The sequence below is a fragment of the Narcine bancroftii genome, chromosome 1 (genome assembly GCF_036971445.1).
Source record: "Narcine bancroftii isolate sNarBan1 chromosome 1, sNarBan1.hap1, whole genome shotgun sequence".
NCBI classification, from domain to species: Eukaryota; Metazoa; Chordata; class Chondrichthyes; order Torpediniformes; family Narcinidae; genus Narcine; species Narcine bancroftii.
In genome coordinates this window covers 130,667,754-130,692,666 of record NC_091469.1, presented here as the reverse complement: position 1 = coordinate 130,692,666, position 24,913 = coordinate 130,667,754, and the positions used below count along the sequence as shown (strand labels likewise).

The window sequence follows — 24,913 nt, the reverse complement described above, 5'->3', positions numbered from 1 at the left end:
ATTCACAGAAAATAAATCTATAAGATTACAGAAATAGGACATTCAGAACATCATGTTTCTTCCATCTTTCAGGGCTAATATGACCTTGGTCTAAAATCCAGCTTTGAATCTATTCACTTGCTTCCACTGATTCGCAACCCTGAAAGAAGAAATTTATCCACGTCCCAGTCTTAGGTGGTTTGGACTGCTCATTCTGAAACCATACTTTTCACTTCCCCTACACCAAGGGAAACATCCTCACAAAATCTACTATTGGACTTCAAGACTACCCAGAATCGTCTTAGTTTCAGGAAGATTGTCGTTTTACCAAACTCGAGATTCCATTCTGTCTTTACTCACACGACAATCAGCTCTATCCTCAAATTACTCGACTCTCTTTCTTAGAAAAAAAAAACTGCATGCAATATTCCACCACAGCCCTGTGCATTTACCGAAAGACTTGATCCGTTTTACAATGAAAGCTGATATCCAATGATGATTTTTTCTGAACCTCCAATGTATATTAGCTCCCGGTCCCATCAGATTATCCCGCTCCCGGTCCCATCAGATTATCCCGCTCCCGGTCCCATCAGATTATCCCGCTCCCGGTCCCATCAGATTATCCCGCTCCCGGTCCCATCAGATTATCCCGCTCCCGGTCCCATCAGATTATCCCGCTCCCGGTCCCATCAGATTATCCCGCTCCCGGTCCCATCAGATTATCCCGCTCCCGGTCCCATCAGATTATCCCGCTCCCGGTCCCATCAGATTATCCCGCTCCCGGTCCCATCAGATTATCCCGCTCCCGGTCCCATCAGATTATCCCGCTCCCGGTCCCATCAGATTATCCCGCTCCCGGTCCCATCAGATTATCCCGCTCCCGGTCCCATCAGATTATCCCGCTCCCGGTCCCATCAGATTATCCCGCTCCCGGTCCCATCAGATTATCCCGCTCCCGGTCCCATCAGATTATCCCGCTCCCGGTCCCATCAGATTATCCCGCTCCCGGTCCCATCAGATTATCCCGCTCCCGGTCCCATCAGATTATCCCGCTCCCGGTCCCATCAGATTATCCCGCTCCCGGTCCCATCAGATTATCCCGCTCCCGGTCCCATCAGATTATCCCGCTCCCGGTCCCATCAGATTATCCCGCTCCCGGTCCCATCAGATTATCCCGCTCCCGGTCCCATCAGATTATCCCGCTCCCGGTCCCATCAGATTATCCCGCTCCCGGTCCCATCAGATTATCCCGCTCCCGGTCCCATCAGATTATCCCGCTCCCGGTCCCATCAGATTATCCCGCTCCCGGTCCCATCAGATTATCCCGCTCCCGGTCCCATCAGATTATCCCGCTCCCGGTCCCATCAGATTATCCCGCTCCCGGTCCCATCAGATTATCCCGCTCCCGGTCCCATCAGATTATCCCGCTCCCGGTCCCATCAGATTATCCCGCTCCCGGTCCCATCAGATTATCCCGCTCCCGGTCCCATCAGATTATCCCGCTCCCGGTCCCATCAGATTATCCCGCTCCCGGTCCCATCAGATTATCCCGCTCCCGGTCCCATCAGATTATCCCGCTCCCGGTCCCATCAGATTATCCCGCTCCCGGTCCCATCAGATTATCCCGCTCCCGGTCCCATCAGATTATCCCGCTCCCGGTCCCATCAGATTATCCCGCTCCCGGTCCCATCAGATTATCCCGCTCCCGGTCCCATCAGATTATCCCGCTCCCGGTCCCATCAGATTATCCCGCTCCCGGACCCAACAGATTATCCCGCTCCCGGTCCCAACAGATTATCCCGCTCCCGGTCCCAACAGATTATCCCGCTCCCGGTCCCAACAGATTATCCCGCTCCCGGTCCCAACAGATTATCCCGCTCCCGGTCCCAACAGATTATCCCGCTCCCGGTCCCAACAGATTATCCCGCTCCCGGTCCCAACAGATTATCCCGCTCCCGGTCCCAACAGATTATCCCGCTCCCGGTCCCAACAGATTATCCCGCTCCCGGTCCCAACAGATTATCCCGCTCCCGGTCCCAACAGATTATCCCGCTCCCGGTCCCAACAGATTATCCCGCTCCCGGTCCCAACAGATTATCCCGCTCCCGGTCCCAACAGATTATCCCGCTCCCGGTCCCAACAGATTATCCCGCTCCCGGTCCCAACAGATTATCCCGCTCCCGGTTCCAACAGATTATCCCGCTCCCGGTTCCAGCATCTACTGTCTCCTGTGGGTGCCTTGGATACATTATTCATTGGTCCTGAATGCACATTGTCAATAACTGAGCCCCAACGTTGATCCCCAAGGTAACCCCATTCATTACAGCTTGTCAACTTGAAAATGATCCCTTTCTTCTCTGCCTGTATTCATAAACAATGCTATCAAATTGCTGTGGCAAACTTAATTGCAAAACCGAAACGACAAACCAAGTTTTAAAATGACATTGAAGAAGCTGGAAATAGGAAAATTTTTTACAAAATGCTGGAAATACTCAGCAGAAGAGAAAAGAAGCAGAGCTCAGGTCAAAGGACGTTTGTAAGAAACCAAGAGTAAAATGGGAAAAAGTCTTCTGGCACCGTGGCTGAAGTAAAAACACAAAGCTGGAGAAACTTAAACCCCCCTCCCACACCACCACCCCCACCCCCCCACACACCACCCCCACTCCTCCCACACTACCCAACCTCCACACACCCTCCACACACCCCCCCCACCCTCCACACACCCCCCCACCCCCCCACACACCACCCCCACTCCTCCCACACTACCCACCCTCCACTCCTCCCACACACCTCCACACACCCTCCACACACCCTCCACACACCCCCCCCCACCCTCCACACACCCCCCCACCCTCCACACACCCCCCCCACCCTCCACACACCCCCCCACCCTCCACACACCCCCCCCCACCCTCCACACACCCCCCCCACCCTCCACACACCCCCCCACCCTCCACACACCCCCCCCACCCTCCACACACCCCCCCCCACCCTCCACACACCCCCCCCCACCCTCCACACACCCCCCCCCCACCCTCCACACACCCCCCCCCCACCCTCCACACACCCCCCCCCCACCCTCCACACACCCCCCCCCACCCTCCACACACCCCCCCCCCACCCTCCACACACCCCCCCCCCACCCTCCACACACCCCCCCACCTTGCAGACGTTAAAGGGTCAGGGTCGTGCGACATGTCCACTCACCGCATCCTCCTCGGTGCTGAGGCGCGACTCCAGCGATTGCACCAAGCTCCGCAACCCTCCACCTGCTCCGGGAGGCCCGCACTGGAGCGACAGCCTCACCGCATTTCAAACGGTAGGGGGCGGAGGAGCCACGCCCGTTGCCATGGAGACGGCCGGCCACGCCGGTTGCTAAGCGGCCGGAAGTCCGCCTCTTTGTTTTCTTCCGGACGTTGCTGTGAGCCGGGGGGGGGGGGGTCCCTGGCGCTGTGAGCGGAGGCGTGGCTCCGATCCCCAAGGACAGCGTTTGGTCAACGTCCCCACACCCACACGACAACAACAAAAAAAACCCCGCGTTTCTGCAGCAGCTCCAAGACTGTCCCTTCATTTGAAGTAAAAGCTGGGAACGCGCGGACAGCAATTGCTGGAACGAGGGGCAGCAAGATCTTCAGTCCCCCACCCCCCCCAAACTGGCCTGGCTCCCATCAGCCGAACGTGCAGCGAGGAACCCACCTGCTGTCTGGAGACCAAGGGGTCCTCAGGATGCTGGATTTAACCATATCATTCTCTTTTCCCCTCCATTCTTTGGTCCTGTCTCCACGTTCCTGTTTCATTTTGTTTCCTGCCATCACCAAACAGCTGGAATGTAACATTCTGCTCACAATTTGGTTCGTTCACTATCAGACACATTCCCTCTCAGCAAGATAAAAAAAGACTCTTGATTTTCACTTTTCCAGGTCTTCGGAGAGCTGTGATGCAGAAACAGGCCCATTTTATTCCAAACCTATTTTAATCCCATTTCTCTCCCCATACATACATTATCATCTCTACTCATCTACACAGTAGGGATGATGAACTAGTGGTCCATTAATCTATTTTTGTGTTTCACTCTAATCTCCGTGCACAAGGACCTTCAGAATGTGGGAGGAAACAGGAGGACCCAAAGGAAATATACACAAGCTTAGAAAAAAAAGCTCAATACCAATCAGGATTGAAACCAGATTGCTGGCCCGGTAAGGTCATGGTATTGATAATGCCGTTATCCTGTTCAAAGAATAACACTTGACCCTTTGATTCTCTATGTTGATGCTGCTTGACTTGCTGAGTTGCTTCTAGCATTTTTTGTTTTTGTCTCTTTTTTTTTCTCAAATAAGATGAATTCTAGATACTATATATGCTGTTGTATAGGACAGTCCTGGAATTTTCACCTAAAATCTTGGTAACTGAGTGACACCCTTTGAATAAGACAACCCCCAAAAATCTGGCACTTACTGCTGAGCGGTATGCTGTTAAAAGCAAAGCACAATATTTTAATAACAAATGATCATGTAAAGGTTTACATTTCATTTGGATAAAAATAAACCTGTCAGCTCCTGTAACAGGCCGTTCAAAACCTGTACTGTGGTGATTGAGCGCTAGTGATCCTCCTGAATACTAAAGAGAGTTGGAAATGAATTCGACCTTGGGTTAGATACAAAATAGATGTCCCACAAGGTCGTGAGTAGCTAATAAAATATAATTAATACAAAAGAACCCAGTTTTTTCATTACAATAATTTTTTTCTAGATCACATGATACCAAGAGTCTGTATCAGCAGAAAACATGGAGAGTGTGAAGTCTCCTGATGCTGTGAATTGGACTGGGATTGTCAAACATGAGTGGCCGTTGTTCAAACAATGATTCACGCTGTATCTGCAAGCCATTGGACTTGATAGCAAACCAGATGCATGGAAGATTGCACTGCTGTTTACCATGGCAAGATCTCAAACACAAGAGGTTTTCAACGTGTTTATTTTTGCCAAGGCAGATGACCAGAGCAAGTTGGACAAGTTTATCGAGATGTGTATCCTTGTTTTTTGATGAACACTGCTCATCAAAGAAAAATGAAACATTTGAGAGGTAAATGTTCCACCTGCACATGCAGCTGCAGGCAGAGAGCTTTTGATACATTTTTTTTTAAAACAGACTTGAAATTGAAAGCAAGAATGTTCAATTTTGGATGGCTGCAAAATTCAATGATCTGTGATCAAATTGTTTTTGGAATTATTGACAAGAAAGTGAGAGAGAGATAGCTACGAGAGACAGAGCTTACCTTAGCTGGAGCTGTAAAGATATGCCATGCCAATCAATTAGCTCTGCAGCAAACGAAAAAGTCCAGTGAAAATGAAGGCATAGTCATAGCCATTGTCTGGACACACACATAAACATAGAACAAGGCATAAGAAACAACAAAAAGACAGAGAGACATTATGTGGCACTCAACATGCACCAAAACAATGCCCAGCCTATGGAAAAGTCTGTAATAAGTGCAAAGGGCAAAATCACTAGGCAAAGCAATGTTTTTCCAAAGAGAAACAAAACTGGTGAAAGTGTGCGTACTATAGAAGAAACTGCCCTCAGTAATGTATTCTTCCTCAGTATGCTAGTGCAGGAAGGTTTCAAACCAACAGATACTGAATTGCCAAGCGTGAACAGAGTTGAACAGGACAAGTGGACAGTGTCATTGCATGCAAATGGAGCAGATATTCCCTTCAAGGTGGCTACAGGGACAAAGGCCAATTTGATTTGTGAGCGAAACATTAGGACAATGATGATAAAACCATCCATCCATCCAAATTCTGTTCAACTCAAGGCCTTCAATGGACAGTGTATTGACATGAAGGGTACATGTAGACTCAAGGTGAAAGTTAAAGGTAAAGAGCACCACCTCATGTTCGCAGTAGTCCCAAATGGACATGACTCACTGCTTGCTGACAAATCATGTGAAAACTTAAATCTAGTCAAGAAGGTGTACCACATTAACAGCACCAATGAATAGAACAACGTTGAGGAAATACTGGATCAACTTCCTGACAAGTTACAGTTAAAGGAGGAAGTACAGGCACTAGTGCATGCCTCAAGGTGGGTTCTAGCCCCACTAAAAGAAAAGCTCAAGCAGGAACTCAACCAAATGACATCATTACGAGTCATTAAAAAATTGGAGGAGTCCATGGAATGGGTGAATTCAATGGTGTGTGTCAAAAAGAACAGTGACCTATGTGTGTGCATGGACCCAAAACACTTGAATGCCAATATAAAGAGGGAACATTATCAGTTTCCAACCAGGGATGAAATTATAAGTGAGATGGCTGGTGCAAAATTGGATGCATCCCAGGACCTCAGGCAATTAAAATGCATGATGACAGCACAATATACTGTACATTAAATAAACCATTTGGCTGATACTCCTGTCTGAGGATGCCTTTTGGAATTTCCTCAGCTCCTAAAGTGTTCTACAGGACAATGGAGCACATCATAAAAGGCATAAATGGGTACACTTGTAAATGGATGACATTACTGAGGGCAGTTTCTTCTATAGTACGCACACTTTCACTTCAGTTTTGTTTCTCTTTGGAAAAACATTGCTTTGCCTAGTGCTTTTGCCCTTTGCACTTATTACAGACTTTTCCACATGGGGCCACACAAAAACAACACAAGAGGCTGATCAAAGTGCTACAATGCATCCAGAAGTATGGATTAAAGCTAAACAGAGCAAAATGTCAGTTTGGTGTGAAGGAAACCACCTTTCTGGGAGAAAAGCTGTTGGATCTAGGTGTGAAGCCAGACAAGAGAAAGGTGAAGCAATTCTAGAATTGCCCAGACCCACTGACAAAAAGGGCACGTTGAGAGTGCTGGGAATGATCAATTTTATTGGTAAATTCATTCCAAACCTGACTTCCAGAACAATGTACCTGAGGAAGTGGTTACATGACAAGTGTGAAGTCAAGTCGACAGCCAACCACGAGGAAGAATGGGGATAACGGAAGACAATTCTATCTACAGAATCGGTGGTTTTGACGTTCTTTGACCTATCCAGAAAGACAAAAATATCTGTGGATGCTTCAAAAGATGGAGTAGATGCTGTACTACTCAGGTCGTGGGAGAAGATTACAACCCAGCTGCATATGCATCAAGGACGATGACCACATCTGAATGTCTATATGCACAGATAGAGAAAGAGAACCTCAGTCTGGCCTATGGACTCGAGAAATTCCACAGCTATATGTATTGTCTACCAACATTCATTGCAGAGAGACCACAAGCCATTAATAGCCATAATCAGGAAAAATCTCTTAAGATGTTGCGAAAGATTGATGATGAAGCTACAACACTATGACTTGGTGTACAGACACACACCAGGGAAATTTATTGTTCCTGCTGATGCATTGTGAAGCACACAACAAGAATTCCACAGATAGATGTGAATCTCCATGTGAACCTGATCACTGAATCTCTTCCTGTATCCGGCATGAAATCCAAGTAGATCGCAGCTGAAACAGAAAAGGACACAGTTCTACAGGTCATCAAGAATCTGATTGAAGGATAGCCTAGAGGTGAATATCAGCCATACTACATCAGAGCAGAGCTGAGGTTGTCAATGGGCTTCTACTCAGAGAGCAAAGTCATCATTCCTCAATCAAGACAAGATATGCTGAAAAGTTTGCATGAGGGGCAGACATTGACAGAATGGTTTCAGACACCTGTCTGAAACATCACGCAAAGCAGCCAAAGGAACCCATGACCATACCAGAGGAGCCATGGCAGAAAGTTGGGACTGATCTGTTCCATCTGGATGGAAAGAATTACCTGCTGGTTATTGACTATCTAACAAACTATCATTTTAAAATATTTTTAAGTTTAATTTTTAAAATACACATAAACACACATATAGCTCTAATAGATTTGCTAGAGTATGAGAAAACAAAAAAGTTGAAAATTTCAAAACCTTGATTATACATAGCATAAATTGTGTGCACTCTTTCAGATCAAACACACTTTATCAAAAATATTAAAAAAAAGGAAAAAGACCTCCCCCCACTAATAATCAACCCCCTCCCTCTAAACAAGACAAACTTGGATATATAATAAAAATAGGAAAATAAGGACGATGCTCAGCGACCACACAAATATCCAAATATCTTAATTCGTTAAATTGTGGTAATACTCCATGAATGGGCCCCACATCTTATAAAGGTTCATTACATCTTTGACATTGTTTTTTTTTTCTAAACTAGGAAGGACATGACCTCCTGTAACCATTGAATATGAGTAGGTGGAGTACTTTCTTTCCTTTTTATCATAATTGCCCGTCGAGCTATCAACGAGGTAAAAGCTAAAATTCGCTTCTGAGATGAAGTCAAATATTTCCTCTTCTTGAGAGAAACCAAACAGAGCAATTAAGGGACATGGTTCTAATTTGACCCTAAAAATGATTAAGTTTGAAAGCAATTTTCCCCAAAACTTTCTAAACTCGGGCAAGTCCAAATCTTATGAATTAATGAAGCTTCCTAAGATGTCTGCTGCCTTTGTAATCAATTATATGAGATTGATCTTTGCGAGACACAGTATTCCTCAAATCATCTACAGTAACAATGGACCATGCTACAGTTGTAGAGAATTCCAGAACTTTATAGAAGAGTATGATTTTTGATATGTGACTTCAAGTCCTCTGCATCCTCAGTCAAACAGTAGAGAAACAGCTGCTCAAGAAAGCACAAGACAGTGGCTCAAATCCTTATCAAGCTCTGTTGAGTTAGTGAGCTTTACCCCTTGACGGCATATCACCCACCGAGTCCCTGATGAGATGGAGACTATGGACCTCACTTCCTTACTCTATAGACTCAAACAAGAACAGATGTTAAACAGAAATAAATGCATCTACAAAGGAGACAAAAAACAAACTATGACAAGTCAGCAAGAAATCTAAGACCACTGGCACATAACACAGTAAGACTTGGAGATTCCAACACCTGGGACAAGAAGGCCACTGTTCTGGAGGAAGTAAATCCAAGATTCTACACTGTCAGAACAAAGGATGGTCAAATACAGAGGAGGAATCAAAAGAGCCTGCTGAAAACACAACACTGACAGAGCAGACAAACACAGAAGATCCAGCCTGTACAGCAACAGAGAGCACACTACCAGTGTTAGAAAGTAAAGAACCAGCAGAGCTGACACATGCACCCATGTTGAGAAGATCCACACATATTATCAAAGAACCCGACAGGCTGAACCTTGAAAAGAGAAAGAACTGCACACTTAAGCTTGTGCTGCTGATGTTTGTGCTTAACTTTAAATTGAAATTAATACTGCATTAATGTGTAATGTTGATTATTTTGAGGAAAAGGATGTGGTGATTGGGTGCCAGTGATCCTCCTGACCACTAGAGGGAGTCAGATATGAATATTCCACCTCAGGTTAGATACAAAATGGATGCCCCCACGAGGTCGCGAGTAAATAAAATATAATTAATACAAAATAACTCAAGTTTCTTTATTACAGTAAAATAAACCTCCCACGTACAGAGCCCACAGCAGTTAGACCAGGCAGATGGACCCGTAGAGGAGCGTTGAGACTTCACAAATCAGCGTAGTGGTTAGTGTAATGCTGTTACAGCACCAGCAATCAGGACCAGGGTTTGAATCCTGCACTCTCTGTAAAGAGTTTGTATGTTCTCCCCGTGCCTGCGTGTTTTCCCCTGGGGCTCTGGTTGCTTCCCACAATTCAAAACAGCCCAGGGTTGTAGATCAATTGGGTGTAATTGGGCAGCAGGGGCTCATGGGCCAAAAGGGCCAGCTACTGTGCAGAATGTCTAAAAAAAAAATAAAGGGGCATGTTCAAGATTCCATCAGAGCTGGCAGGAAGTTGGCAGCGGCATTGTGACTTTGTTGTCATGGGAAGAATTTTTACTCTTTGTATAGGATGACCCTGATTTTAAGGTGAAAATGTTGTTTCACAGATTGTCCTATACAACAACATAAACTGTAATCTTCCTTTGATTATCACAAGTTAGTAGGAAAATTACAGTTGAATATACAATCAGATAAGACACAATCTTACTGAATGGTGAAGCTATTTGTAAAGCCTACTTCTAGCTTGCAGAATTGTATTGCATCTTACATAACTAATTATCAGGAATACAAATTTGGGGTTGCTTCAAATAAAAACAGTGAAAAAAATGATTCTCTGTATTCATACTTCGCATTTAAAGTTAATAATTTTACCTATTTGATTATATTTTTATATTTAACTTTCATGATATGAAAATGTTCAACATTTATATGGCATCTTGTGAAATCGGGAAAAAACAGGGTAGTAAGATCTTAATTCTCTTACATTTTGAAAGCAAAACTATAGCTTCAGAATTCACAATTTAATTTTAAGGTCCAAGGTTCCTCTATTTTCATGTACATTAATATGCAAGATTTAATTACTTTTGTTTGTCCATAAAGGCAACATCCATATGAAGAGAAAGAGAAGCAAAGAGAGTTCCTTCAGTGTCCACAGATACCACCACCTCAGCCAATGACACTTATTCCTGTGCTCCCATAACCCCTGTAACACAGCCTCCTGTCTGTGTGAATCTAAATGTCCTGCAGCCAAGTCACCCTCCTTGGCCCCTGGTTCCGAACCCCCAATAGGAATAGGAATCTGTAAATACCAGAGGCCCTTTGGCAGCCCTACTCACCATCTGCACCCTCAAGAATCGCAATACTTTGTTCCAATTAAGACAGGCTCCAGTCGCCCACAGGCAGCGTATAACCTGGTGAGTGTCCTTTGCCGCTGAGCTCCAAGCTGGTCCACTCCTGTGGGGTCTTCACCTAGGCTTGTCTCTCTCAGCGAGGTGGTGTTCTCCCACTATGGTGTCCTGCGCTGTTCCGTTGCTCCCATATTCTGCAACCCTGGTGGGCTGGGCATCAGCATCTTGGGCATGTACTTCCATGAGCTTTCCGATGTTTCCAATAATCGGATTGCTAATAAAATCTGTCTTTTAGGACAAGAAACAAATACACGCATGTAATATTTGTGCAGTTTATAATGGAAACCCCAATTTTTATTTCGTCATTCCCATTAGAATGGAAGCATGAACATAGAAGTGTTACTAATATTCAAAAAGGATCTGGAGAAGTAATGAATCTACTATACCCTCTTTCCAGCTGGCACAGATCATTGCAACAAACTGCACAATGAAAAATTGTCACCCCTGGTTCTTCTGCCAATTATATATCATTGTCCACTAGCCATCTCCCCACCCCCCACCCCCAACTGGGTATTCTCATGAAACCTCTAATTCAACATAGAGAATGGTTTTATAATTAAAAAAAAGTATTTGTTAGGGAAACAGGTTGGAATATTATTCAAGAGAGTTGCTGATCAGATAACAAATTAATTAATTATTAGCAATTTCCAAGAACCTTAAAATGCCAATACAAGTAGTCAAAGGTTGAAGTGATGATCACTGTTATGTTGGTTGGCAGAGGTGATGAATGTCAAGAAAGGAGTTTTGTTTTAAAAAAAATGCATTTTTCAGCAGTTTTGACAATGTTAAAATGTTTAAAAATATTCCTGACCTGTGATTTTTTTTTACTGCAGGAAAACTCAAGATTCCAAACAAGATAAATTATACCATTATCTGTTATTGACAATAGTAGAAATTTTTTGGCTGCCACTCTGATGAACTCTCTTCAAAAGTGCTTTAAAATCCTTTATATTAAAAAATAGATGACTTTACTTCAACTTCCTCAGAACATGAAACACAACAGCACAGTATAGATAGTTCTCAATCTACAATGGGATTCCATTCCGGCACTCCTATTGTATGTTGAAATTTTTGTTTACCTCAATGAAGAATACCGCACCTACCATTTTTTCATAATTAAATGTTGAACACAGAGATTGCGAGTGTGATTGAGTCAGAATCGTGAGAGAGTATGCTGTCGCCTACCATTGTCCAGCATCGCAAGAGAGCAGTGAACTGCATATTGTAAGCGCAGGGACACACTAGAACTCGAAATCAAAAGTACAGATTCGAAGTATCACAACTTCGAAAAATTGTAAGTCAGCCCAACGTATGTCGGGGAAGATCTGTACAGCACCTTCAGCCCTTGATGTTGTGCCAACCCATGTATTCCTTTAAAAATTTACAAAACCCACCCTACCTCATAATCCTGTATTTTTCTTTCATCCATGTGCCTGTCAGAGTCTCTAAATGCCCCTAGTGTTTCAGTCTCCACCAACATCACTGGCAAGGCATTCCAGGCACCCACAACTTTGTATATATAAAAAAGAACACCCCTGATGTCTCCCCTAAACTTTCCCCCCCCCCCCTTAACTTTGCACATATGTCATCTGATGTTTGCTATTCCTGCCCTGTGTAACAGGTGGCTCTCATAATCTTGTAGACCTCTATCAAGTCTCTTTTCATCCTTCCACATTCCAAAGAGAAAAGTCCCATTTCTCCTAACCTTTGCCTCATAAGACTGGTTTTCCAATCCAGGTAAATTCCTGGTAAATCTCCTCTGCATAGCTTCCACATCCTTCCTATAATGAGTGACCAGAACTGAACACAATACTCCAAGTGTGATCTTCACAAGAGATTTGTAGAGTGGCATCATAACCTCTCTACTCCTAAACTCAATCTGCCTATTAATGAAACCCAGCAACCCATAGGCCTTCTTCACTATCCTATCAATGTATGCGGCAACCTGGATGGATGTATGGATTTGAACCCCGAGGTCCCGCTGTTCTTCCACATTCTTCAGTAACTAACCATTAACCCTGTCCTCAGCCTTCTGGTTTGCCCCTCTGAAATGTATCACCTCACACTTACCTTGATTGAAATCCATCTGCCACTTTTCTGCCCAATTCTGCATCTCTTGTAACCTTTGACAACTTTCAGCTCCATCCACAACTCCTCCAATCTTGTCATCCTATGTAATTTATGTAAATCACAAAGAACAAGGGTCCCAGAACATATCCTTGTGGCACTCCACTAGTCACTGACCTCCAGGCAGAATACTTCCCTTCCACTACTACTCCTTGCTTTTTTCCTGCAATCCAATTTTATAAATCCTTACAGCATAGGTTTCACTGATCCCATGCCTCATGACTTTCTGGATGAGTCTCTCATGGGGGACCATGTCAAATGCCTTGCAATCCATGTAGACCACATCTACCACCCTACCCTCATCAATTTATTTTGTTATCGCCTCAAAAAAACTCAATTAGGCTCACGAGGCACGATCTTCCCTTCACAAAGCCATTCTGACCATCCTTGAGTAAACTACTTCATCAAATGCTCAAAGATCCTATCCTTAAGAATCCTCTCCAATAGTCTGTACACCACTAATGCAAAACTCACTGGTCTATAATTCCCAGGATTTTCCTGTAACAATTAATATTTGGGGAAAATTTATAAGATTTAGAGTAGGTCACATACATTTTAACATTTTAAAACAGATCTTATTTGAAAGACTGAAGAATTCACATTGCAAGTGTTAATTGAACTGACATCATAAAATGCTTGACCATTGTCTTGCTGGAGTCATGCTGTCTATCAGTACCCTTTCTGCAAGGTGACCACCGCCAGTGGGCTGATATCGCCTCAAACTGTGCATCTTGGCGCCTCACAGTTCGGCGGGCAGCAACCTCCTTTGAAGAAGACCTCAGAGCCCACCTCACTGACAAAAGACAAAGGAGGAAAAACCCAACACCCAACCCCAACCAACCCATTTTCCCTTGCAACCGCTGCAACCGTGTCTTGCCTGTCCTGCATCGGACTTGTCAGCCACAAACGAGCCTGCAGCTGACGTGGACATTTACCCCTCCATAAATCTTCTTCCGCGAAGCCAAGCCAAAGAAAGGAAACCTAAGATAACAACTTGAGAAGAAGAAAGGTCTCCTGTTGTTTGCTAGAAAAGGTGGGGGGTTTTGCAAGACATGAGTCATATGCTCTCTTTGGTGTTCCAGTTGGAAAAGAGAGAGAGTTGAGTTAACAGCTCAGTCAGTCACTGACGAGTAACTGAATAGTGCAATCCAGGGAAAACTGTTTGAAACTGATGAAAACAAGTTCCAGAGCAGTAGATGCTGGAAGTGCTCTCTGTCTGATGGTTCTCATGAAACAGAGGAAGGAATGGAACTCTGTGGTAGCTTGAAGAAAGAGGTTACCATCTAGAAGACCCTGATGGGGCAAGTTCCTCCAGCGAGACCCTAAGGTGACTAGTGGTGGTACCTCAGTTGTGGAAATCCTGGAACAAATATCTCTCTCTGCAAACCCTATAAGAACCTTCTTGAGCGGTAAACATTTATCTTTCAAGCACCAAGCCTGGTGAACTTCATACATGTTAAATTCTGTTTACAATATGGTGATTGCCTGCAACCAGTGAACTTGGAAGGCGAAGTGAAATTGAACTGTGAACTTTTCTTGAATTTACACACACATTACATACACGTGCACTTAGAATTTAGAAGGGGGTAATTTGGGTTAGTATAGAGTATAGTATAAGAATAGAGTTAAGTTAAAGTTTGATTCTATTTTCATGTTTGAAGTTGATTAAAAATAACTTGTTTTGAAAACCACTTGTCTTGGAGAACGTCTATTGCTGATGGGTTTTGTGGTCCTTTGGGCTCCTAACACTCCCTATTACCTTTTTTAAACAAGGGGACTACATTTGCCATTCTCCAATCCTCCAGCACCTCCCCTGCAGCCAAAGGGGATTCAAAGATCATGGCTACTGCCCCAGCTATCTCTTCTCTCACTCCCCACAGCAACCTGGGGTATATCGCATCCGGCCCTGGGGAGTTATCAATCTTGATGTTTTTAAGAAGATCCAACACTTCCTCTTCCTTAATCTTCACATTTACCGGCACACAGGCCTGTTTTCTTTCAACCTCACCCTGATTAAGGTCCTTTTCCCTTCTGAATACTGACGCAAAGTATTAATTTAGGACCTCCCCAAACTCCTCTGCCTCCAGGCATTTGTTGCCTCCCTTATCCTTTAGTGGCCCCACCTTAATTCTCATCATCCTTCTGTTCTTCACATACATATAGAACACCTTGGAGTTATCCTTAATCCTAAGGCCTTATGATGCCCCCTTTGAGCTCTCTTAAGTCCTTTCTTAAACTCCTTCCTGGTTCCATACATTTCTCATGAGCACTTCCTATTTCCTATATCTAACATATTCTTCCATCTTCCTTTTGATTTGTTGCCTCACCTGTTTCATCAGTCACGGTTCCCTTTTCCTACCATCTTTTCCTTGTCCCTGGGGAAAACCTAGCCCGAACCCAGCACAAGTGATCCCTAAACTTCCTTCACATTACTTCTGTGCTTTCACCCTTGAACATCTGTTTACAATTTACTCTCACTAGTTCCTGCATTATCCCTTTCTCCAGTTGAGCACTTTCCCCATTTTGTCTGTTTTTATCCTCTTCCATAGCTATGCTGAAGTTAAAGGCGTTATAACCATATAACCGTTTACAGCATAGAAACAGGCCATGTCGGCCCTTCAAGTCCGTACCGGTTCACTTGAACAACTCCACTAGCTCCTCCTGGTCACTTTTACCAAAATGCTCCCTCAATGATAGGACTGCCACCTGACCAGGTTAAAAAATTACTCAGAACTAGATCCAGTATGGCCTCTCCTCTTGTTGGCCAGTCCACATTACTGTGTCAGGAATCCTTCTTGAACACACCTGACAAATTCAGCCCCATATATCCTTCTTGCAGTCAGTGGGTGCCAGTCAATATTAGGGAAGCTGAAATCAACCCATAACTACGACCCTATATTTCCCTCCCCATTCCAAAATATGCCTGCTTATCTGCTCCTCGGTTTTTCGAGAGCTATTTGGGGGCCAATAGACTACTCCCAGCACAGTGATAGCTTCCTTCTTATTTCTGACTTCCACCCACACCAACTCAGTGGACACTCCCCTTGCAGCGTTCTCCCTCCTTGCGTTGAAATAGACACATTTCAAATCCTCGAAAGGGCTACCTTTATGTTTTGTCCCCTGCTTGACCTTGCTTACCACTCAGAGCACATGCTTTTGTCTTACCTTAATCTCTGTACTCACATTTTGTTTCCCACTCCCCTGCCAAACTATTTTAAACCCTCCCCAACAACTCGAGCAAACCTGCCACCAGGATATTGGTCCCTTTCCAGTTCAGGTGCAGCCCATCCTTTTTATACAGGTCAGGCTTTCCCCAAGAGGTCTCAATGATCCAGAAATCTGAACCCCTGTCCCCTGCACGAACTCTTCAGCCACATTTTCATCTGCCACAGCTTCCTGTCCCTACCCTCTCTGGCACATGACACAGGCGACAATCCTGATTACCACCCCTAAGGCCCTGCTTTTTAACTTCCTTCCTAACTCCCTATATTCCCTCTTAAAGACTTCATCCCTACTCCTATCTATGTCATTATTCCCCACGTGGACCACGACATCTGGCTGCTCCCCCTCCCCATCCAGAATGCTAAAAACTCGATCAGAGACATCCCTGACCCTGGCACTTGGGAGGCCACATACCATACGGGAGCCTCGATCTCATTCACCAAACTTCCTATCTGCTCTCCTAACCAATGAATCCCCAATTATCATAGCTCTCCTCTTCCCATCTGCGCCAGAGTCATGACCACCATAACTTGTCCCTGGTAGATTGTCTCTTTTCCTCCCCCTCCCCCCCAAACAATATCCAAAACAGTATACATGTTGAGCAGAATGGCTGCTCTGCACTGTTTCCCTCCTCCCCTTCCCTCTTCTAACAGTCACCTAGTTACCTGTCTCCTGACTTTTAGAGGTGACGGTCTACCTGAAACTCCTCTCTAGCACTGCCTCCCGAATGATCCTGAGTTCATCCAGCTCCAATTCATTAACACGGCCTCCCTTGTAAGTATACCAGGACGTTACTGGAGCATGTTAGCAATAAGGACTGCATCAAAAAAATTATAATTTAAAAAAACTAAAATAGCAAGACATTTTTCTGTGAAAGATTAAGAAATTTGAACAAAAAAGTCCTTACCGAACTTTCTTCCATAAAATTCCTTCCCCCTCCCAATAAAACTTTAATGTCAGTGTTTTAACCATCAAAATGTGTTCAGTTACACCATCTTTCGTCTTACCAATAAACTATGGAACATTTTTAATTTGGTAGCCAAATGTTTATCACATTTGTATAGTTGTGTGAAAATTGTGATACATAATAACCAAATTTGTACTACTGGGCCAAGCTAAATCTTTTCTGCATCTTAAAGGGATCGAGTTTTACCATTTCCTTTGATTCCATAGATTCACAGTATCAGATAGACTAATAATCAATAGTAAATAAAAGAATGAAAATAAATCTTCCAAAAAAATAAGTATGTCTTACATTCCACTATCCTGCACATGAAGTTGTTCAAACAGTAACACATTGAAAGTTTATTTAGCTGCTGTTTTTATTGCAGAATTAGTAAAACACATGTACTCAACCCTCAAGTTCTCATCTGGTTTAAAGTACAAAATGATTGGTAGAGTTCTCTGCAGTTCAAAATTATGTTCCTTTTCAGCCAAAGTTCCAGTAGCATAAACAATGAGTGGCTTTAAACACCCCCCGGTCTCTGTGGCATGCAAAGGTTATGAGGCCCCTCTGATATCCAGAACTCTTCAGTTTTCCAATCAATGCCCTGAAATAAAGGTAAAAGGGTTACTGTGTCTAGTTCTCTAGTAAACTATACAATCTAAAATAAGTTTGTTCATGGATAAACTAATTATCAAAATTTAAGTTTCTTCCATTACACAAATTCCAGTGGCAACTTTATTTCCCACCCTTTGTGCTGATGACCTAACCTCCCCTCTCAGGGATTCAGGCTCCACTAAGATTTATTGCCACACCTAGAGCCTACATGGGAAAACTTGAATAAATGCCAAAAACAGCTGAACTGTTTTACATAGGAACATAGGAAGTAGGAACAGGAGTAGGCCAAAAATGGCCCATCGAGCCTGCTCCGCCATTCAATACGATCATGGCTGATCTAATTTATGACCTAACTCCACCTACCTGCCTTCTCCCCATATCCCCTAATTCCTCTATCATGTAAAAATTTATCTAGCCGAATTTTAAATATGTTTAATGAGGCAGCCTCAACCACTTCCTTGGTTAGAGATTTCCAAACACTCACTACTCTCTGGGAAAAACTATTTTTCCTCATCTCTGTCCTAAATCTACTCCCCCGAATCTTGAGACTGTTTCCTCTCGTTTTAGTTTCCCCGGCCAGCTCAAAAAACCTTCCTACATCTATCCTATCCATACCCTTCATAATCCTATATGTTTCTATAAGATCTCCTCTCATTCTTCTGAATTCGAGTGAATACAATCCTAGATGATTTAATCTTTCATCATAAGTCAACCCCTTCATCCCAAGGATCAACCTAGTAAACCTCCTCTGGACCGTCTCCAAAGCCAGTATATCCTTCCTCAAATATGGAGACCAGAACTGGACACCGTTCTCCAGGTGCGGTCTCACCAGTACCTTATACAGTTTTCTACAGTTCTAGCATCTTCCATCCATTGCAAGACAAATTTCCTATGTCTGAACATATGCCTTTTGCTGCACAGGTTTGAATTTCTATGTGGGAATATAAATAAGAGGAGCAGTCCATTCGACACATTGTGCCAGTTCTCTCATCCATTAAGATCATGGTGGATCTTTTAACTCATCATTTCTTTCAACATAATTTCTCTTGAATCCTTTCATATAAAAAATGTATCTATGTTCAATATAGCAGGCACTTCTTCCAATTTAGTCTACTGTATTCAGTGTTTACAATGTGGACTCTATGCTGGAGAAACCAAATGCAGATAGGGTGATTGGGCAATCAGTGACCCTGAGATTCCAGATCCTGCCATGTATTGACATGGATAGAGAATTGGTTAGCAGGCAGAAAGCAGAGTGGTATTAAACAGAAAAATGTAGACGCAGGAATTGCAGTGCAATACCCAAAAGTACAATATTGTGTACAGCAAAGAATGCCAATAAGATGCGTCCCTTTTTTTGTTTGGTTATGGAAAAAATATCTTTTTCTATACAAGATAAGATGTCTCTTTATGAGTTAAAGTGAGTTATAAGTTATTGATTATATACAATTTAAATAAGTTTGAATTAATCATTTTTTTCTTAAAAAAACTTTTTTTATTATATATTTTTTCTATATATATGTTTTCTTTTTTTTCTTTCTTTTTTTTAGTTTTTTTTATTAGTTGATTTTTTTCATTTAAGTTCTTTTTGTTTTTGTTTTTTCGTATATATTCTTATATAATAAAAATTTTTTGGATTAATTCTTTGGTTTGGCTTCGCGGACGAAGATTTAAGGAGGGGGTAAAAGTCCACGTCAGCTGCAGGCTCGTTTGTGGCTGACAAGTCCGATGTGGGACAGGCAGACACGGTTGCAGCGGCTGCAGGGGAAAATTGGTTGGTTGGGGTTGGGTGTTGGGTTTTTCCTCCTTTGCCTTTTGTCAGTGAGGTGGGCTCTGCGGTCTTCTTCAAAGGAGGTTGCTGCCCGCCAAACTGTGAGGCGCCAAGATGCACGGTTTGAGGTGATATCAGCCCACTGGCGGTGGTCAATGTGGCAGGCACCAAGAGATTTCTTTAGGCAGTCCTTGTACCTTTTCTTTGGTGCACCTCTGTCACGGTGGCCAGTGGAGAGCTCGCCATATAACACGATCTTGGGAAGGCGATGGTCCTCCATTCTGGAGACGTGACCCATCCAGCGCAGCTGGATCTTCAGCAGCGTGGACTCGATGCTGTCGACCTCTGCCATCTCGAGTACTTCGACGTTAGGGATGAAAGCGCTCCAATGGATGTTGAGGATGGAGCGGAGACAACGCTGGTGGAAGCGTTCTAGGAGCCGTAGGTGATGCCGGTAGAGGACCCATGATTCGGAGCCGAACAGGAGTGTGGGTATGACAACGGCTCTGTATACACTTATCTTTGTGAGGTTTTTCAGTTGGTTGTTTTTCCAGACTCTTTTGTGTAGTCTTCCAAAGGCGCTATTTGCCTTGGCGAGTCTGTTGTCTATCTCATTGTCGATCCTTGCATCTGATGAAATGGTGCAGCCGAGATAGGTAAACTGGTTGACCGTTTTGAGTTTTGTGTGCCCGATGGAGATGTGGGGGGGCTGGTAGTCATGGTGGGGAGCTGGCTGATGGAGGACCTCAGTTTTCTTCAGGCTGACTTCCAGGCCAAACATTTTGGCAGTTTCCGCAAAGCAGGACGTCAAGCGCTGAAGAGCTGGCTCTGAATGGGCAACTAAAGCGGCATCGTCTGCAAAGAGTAGTTCACGGACAAGTTTCTCTTGTGTCTTGGTGTGAGCTTGCAGGCGCCTCAGATTGAAGAGACTGCCATCCGTGCGGTACCGGATGTAAACAGCGTCTTCATTGTTGGGGTCTTTCATGGCTTGGTTCAGCATCATGCTGAAGAAGATTGAAAAGAGGGTTGGTGCGAGAACACAGCCTTGCTTCATGCCATTGTTAATGGAGAAGGGTTCAGAGAGCTCATTGCTGTATCTGACCCGACCTTGTTGGTTTTCGTGCAGTTGGATAATCATGTTGAGGAACTTTGGGGGACACCCGATGCGCTCTAGTATTTGCCAAAGCCCTTTCCTGCTCACGGTGTCGAAGGCTTTGGTGAGGTCAACAAAGGTGATATAGAGTCCTTTGTTTTGTTCCCTGCACTTTTCTTGGAGCTGTCTGAGGGCAAAGACCATGTCAGTAGTTCCTCTGTTTGCGCGAAAGCCGCACTGTGATTCTGGGAGAATATTCTCGGCGACACTAGGTATTATTCTATTTAGTAGAATCCTAGCAAAGATTTTGCCTGCAATGGAGAGCAACGTGATTCCCCTGTAGTTTGAGCAGTCTGATTTCTCGCCTTTGTTTTTGTACAGGGTGATGATGGTGGCATCACGAAGATCCTGAGGCAGTTTTCCTTGGTCCCAACAAAGCTTGAAAAACTCATGCAGTTTGGCATGCAGAGTTTTGCCGCCAGCCTTCCAGGTCTCTGGGGGGATTCCATCCATACCTGCTGCTTTGCCACTTTTCAGTTGTTCGATTGCCTTATATGTCTCATCCAGGGTGAGGACCTCATCCAGCTCCAGCCTTAGGGGCTGTTGAGGGAGCTGGAGCAGGGCGGAATCTTGGACTGAGCGGTTGGCACTGAAAAGAGATTGGAAGTGTTCTGACCATCGGTTGAGGATGGAGATCTTGTCGCTGAGGAGGACTTTGCCGTCTGAGCTGCGCAGCGGGCTTTGGACTTGGGGTGAGGGGCCGTACACAGCCTTTAGAGCTTCGTAGAAATTTTTTTGTTTTTTTTTTATATATATATATATATATATATATATAAAAATAATCGATCTTTTTTTAATATATTTTTAATTTTTCAAATTATACTAATAGTATTAATTCTTCACTCTTTATCGTGGGGGTGGGGAGGGGGGGTTTAGGGGTTAAAAATAGTTTTTTTTTTAGTCTTAGTTTTTAGTTGTTAGGGGGAGATGCCGAGATTGGTATTGTATTAACTATGTTACTTTGTACTTGTATTACTTTATTTTGTATTTTTTCTGTACGTGAATTACTTACTTTCTTCATATGTTAAAATTAATAAATAAAGTTTCGAAAAAAAAGATGCGTCCTTTTCAGATTATAAGGCAGTTACTGTAGGGTCCAGTGCTGGGACCCCATCTATTTATTATATATATGTTAATGATCTAGGCTAGGAATTGAATGTAATATCTCTAAGTTTGTTGATGATACTAAGATGGGTGAAGCAATAGGAGCTGCGAGGAAGATTCTAAATGGCTGCAAGGTAACTGGGTCAAATTAGTAGAGTGAGCAAATGCATTGTGGATGCATTATAAGAAGACAATTGACAGTTTGTCCACTTTGGTGGCAATAACAGAAAGGCAGATTATTTATGGGTGACAAATTAGGAAAAGGAGTGGTGTAACAAGACCTGGGTGACATGGCACATTGAAGGCTAGAATGCAGGTACAGCAGACAATGAAGAAAGCAAATGCATGTAAGTCTTTATTGTGAGTTGTTTTGAATATACAAGCAGGGAGGTCTTACTGCAATTGTATAGGGCCTTGGTGAGTTCACACCTTGAAGACTGAGTAGGGAAGACTTGACATTGAGGGGGTATGCAAAGGTTCACCAGAGTGATTCTTGGGAAGGTAGAACTAAAACATGAAGTAAGACTGGTTAGAACAAGGTTATTGGAATTTTGAAGAATGGGAGTGAATCTCATTACAAAATTCTGATAAGACGAGACAGGAAGAATGTTCCTAATACTGTGAAAGTCCAGAAGGGGGGGATGTCACAGTCGAAGAAGGGATAATCCATCTACGATTAACAAGAAGAGAAATTACTTCAATCAGAGAGTTGTAAACTTGTGGAACTTCCAGCTACAGAAAGTTGTTGAGACCACTCAATCAATGTATTCAAAAGGGAACCGAACATAGCCCTTATGGTCAAAAGGATCAAGGGCAGAGAGAGAGAAAGCAAAAATAGGGTACAGAGGTTGCACTGAATGGTGGTTCAGGTTCAGAGGGTTGAATCTGCGACTTCTTTAAAATCAATGATATCCCACTCTGACCACAGCAAGGCCCAATGTAAGCTCAAGGAACAACACCTCATTTTCTCTCTGGGCACATTGCAACCTGAATTCTTCAACTTTAGGGTTGGTTTCTGTTTTTTTTTTAAAAAATCGGGACTGGGGCTTTGTACATGTCATTGTTCACCCCCCCCCCCCCCCCCCCCCCCCCACAAATCCATCCCCATACTCTCCAATTTTGTTTGTCATTTGAACATTTTGGTCTGCTCAGCACATCCCAGGAAGCTGAAGACATGTCATAATTAGCAACATATTTACACAAAGAAGCTTAACCGTCTACTATTTCACCCAAAGACTGACAGCCTTGTTCTACCCATGACCCGCCCCCCCCCCCCCCCTCACCTCCTCTGTAACTTTGACCAATTAATATCTCCCTTACTCAGTTCTGATACAGGGTATTGGACTCAAAATATTAACTGGTTTCTCTTCCCAGAAATGTTGCTTAACCAGCTGAGTTCTTCCTGCATTTCTGTTTTACCAGTCTACAATCCTTTGCAATAAACTGCTGGAGAAACTCAGTGGATGCAGAGTCACAACTTGAAATATCCATCGTTCCTTTGCCTCTATATAAATGCTGCCTGAACTGCTGAGTTCCTTCAGCAGTTTGTTATTTTTTGTTCCATCTGTAATCTCGTGTCTCCATTTTATAATCCACTCCCTTTGCAATAAAGCCTATCAGGCTATTTGCCTTCCCAATTAATTTGGTCAAAAAAATGTAGGGGCTAGAAATCAACATTTATTAAAAAACTGATTGACATCGTTTCCACCTTCCCACTTTTAAAGCTTGGCAACATGCTCTTTTTCCCTGCAATTATTTTACACTTTCTCTCTAAAAATTGCTGTCCATTCTCTGATTAGTTAGAGCTTGTGAACATCTCAGATTTGGAGGAATAACCAAAAAACCATCATCAAAGTTTATAAAATTGACCAGTGATCTATGTAGTTTTTTCAAACCCAAAAACAAAATGCACAAAAATAGATTAAAAAAAAAGCTCCATGATTTAGGCCTAGCTTTTAGGCCAACCTTACTTGACAATACAAATCAATTAGGCAATCATGAATTGGAATTGCAATTGGAAGGGAGTTTCATAATGTTATATGAATCATTTTCATAATGGTTTGTTTTTTTTGCAAAATTTAAAGGTAGGTAATTTCATTAGATAGAAGTCTCCAGAGTTCACACACTCAAAATGGTAATTGTGCTCTCACTCCACAGAAACTGGCCTGATCTTTGAAATGCTTCAAGAAAAGTTGCGTGAAGCAACACCATCCAGATTGGAAGGAAAATAGATTCTGACAAAATCTTCAAAATTTACTGTTTTTCATAACAACATAAAGAAGATTTTTTTTTTTTAAATTCTAATGAACATCTTTAATATTTCTATGCCATAAAACATCCAAATTGAAGTTTACAGAAAATGAAACAAAAAATTAGTACAGATGGGGCAGGACAGCATAAAGTTAAAATTGGCCAGATAAGGCTATTGAAAACAATGCTTTATCTTTAATGAAACCACATTCAAAAAAGTTAAAAATAACTTGCATACACAAATGATTTAATTTTACCATTATCGCCATTGGAAAGGGAGAAAAAAAGCTCCTTCATATTGGGTGAAAAATTCACCCAATAAGAAACATAACTTGCGCAGCAGCGCTTTCTTCACACACACACCTTTTCAACTGCACTGGCCCACTCATCCTCTCCAGTGTAGTGTGTATCCAAGACAAGGAATCTTACTGCACCAGTCGTTTCATTCCATGCAATTCCCAGAAGAACGTGTGCTAAAGTCTCACTACCTGATTTGTAAAGCAACAACATCAAAAAATCACACAAGTTTAGGAACTGATACATAAATGTAAGATTGTGCACGTAAAGAGGTAATGTTCTGCATTGTACAAAGTATTGAATTACACAGTCTAATTCTCTTCCAATCTTCCATTATTTTAATGTTTACAGCAATAATTATTAACATAATTTGTTTTTAAAATCAACTGTTTTACATAGATATCAAACTGTATAATAAATAATTCCAAACTGCTTTCACCCTGCACTTGCTAACCCAACATGGGTATTATTTTGGAAAAGTCAGTCTTTCAAAATTTTCTGTTATCTCCATGACTTGCTCCTCTGTATAGCAAATGCATCCAATTCCATAACCCTCTGAAATCTCTATACTGGAAAACAAATTACCATATATTTTAATGTATAAGTCACCCCACCCCCCACTTTTTCAGTCTCATTTTAAGAGTTTTATGGTATATTTGGCATATAAGTCGACCCCAATTTTCTGGC

At 43.1% G+C, this 24,913-nt stretch overlaps 2 protein-coding genes and 1 long non-coding RNA gene across 13 annotated transcripts in view; 1 reads left to right on the top strand and 2 right to left on the bottom strand.

Annotated features, from left to right (window-relative positions):
• lrp2bp (LRP2 binding protein) overlaps positions 1-3,347 on the bottom strand; it is a 95,051-nt gene extending 91,704 nt beyond the window's left edge. For 3 of the 6 annotated variants that reach the window (XM_069939686.1, XM_069939675.1, XM_069939696.1), the window contains exon 1: positions 3,187-3,347. Coding sequence is in view for 1 of the 6 variants with exons in the window: in XM_069939675.1 (XP_069795776.1) it covers positions 3,187-3,191 (5 nt within the window). In the remaining 5 variants the exon portion in view is untranslated. The remainder of the gene's footprint in view (positions 1-3,186) is intronic. The other 3 variants (XM_069939667.1, XM_069939716.1, XM_069939706.1) reach the window with 3 other exon arrangements.
• Positions 3,162-11,877, top strand: LOC138764180 (uncharacterized). The gene is made up of 2 exons (XR_011358038.1): positions 3,162-4,175; positions 11,575-11,877. It is a non-coding gene; the product is annotated as an uncharacterized lncRNA (long non-coding RNA).
• A 5,517-nt stretch (positions 11,878-17,394) lies between these two features.
• ufsp2 (ufm1-specific peptidase 2) overlaps positions 17,395-24,913 on the bottom strand; it is an 82,282-nt gene continuing 74,763 nt past the window's right edge. For all 6 annotated transcript variants that reach the window (XM_069939554.1, XM_069939558.1, XM_069939588.1 and 3 more), the window contains 2 exons: positions 24,293-24,417; positions 17,395-17,640 (listed from right to left, as the gene is read on the bottom strand). In XM_069939554.1, the coding sequence (XP_069795655.1) occupies positions 17,557-17,640; positions 24,293-24,417 (209 nt within the window). In that variant the 3' untranslated portion in view covers positions 17,395-17,556. The remainder of the gene's footprint in view (positions 17,641-24,292; positions 24,418-24,913) is intronic.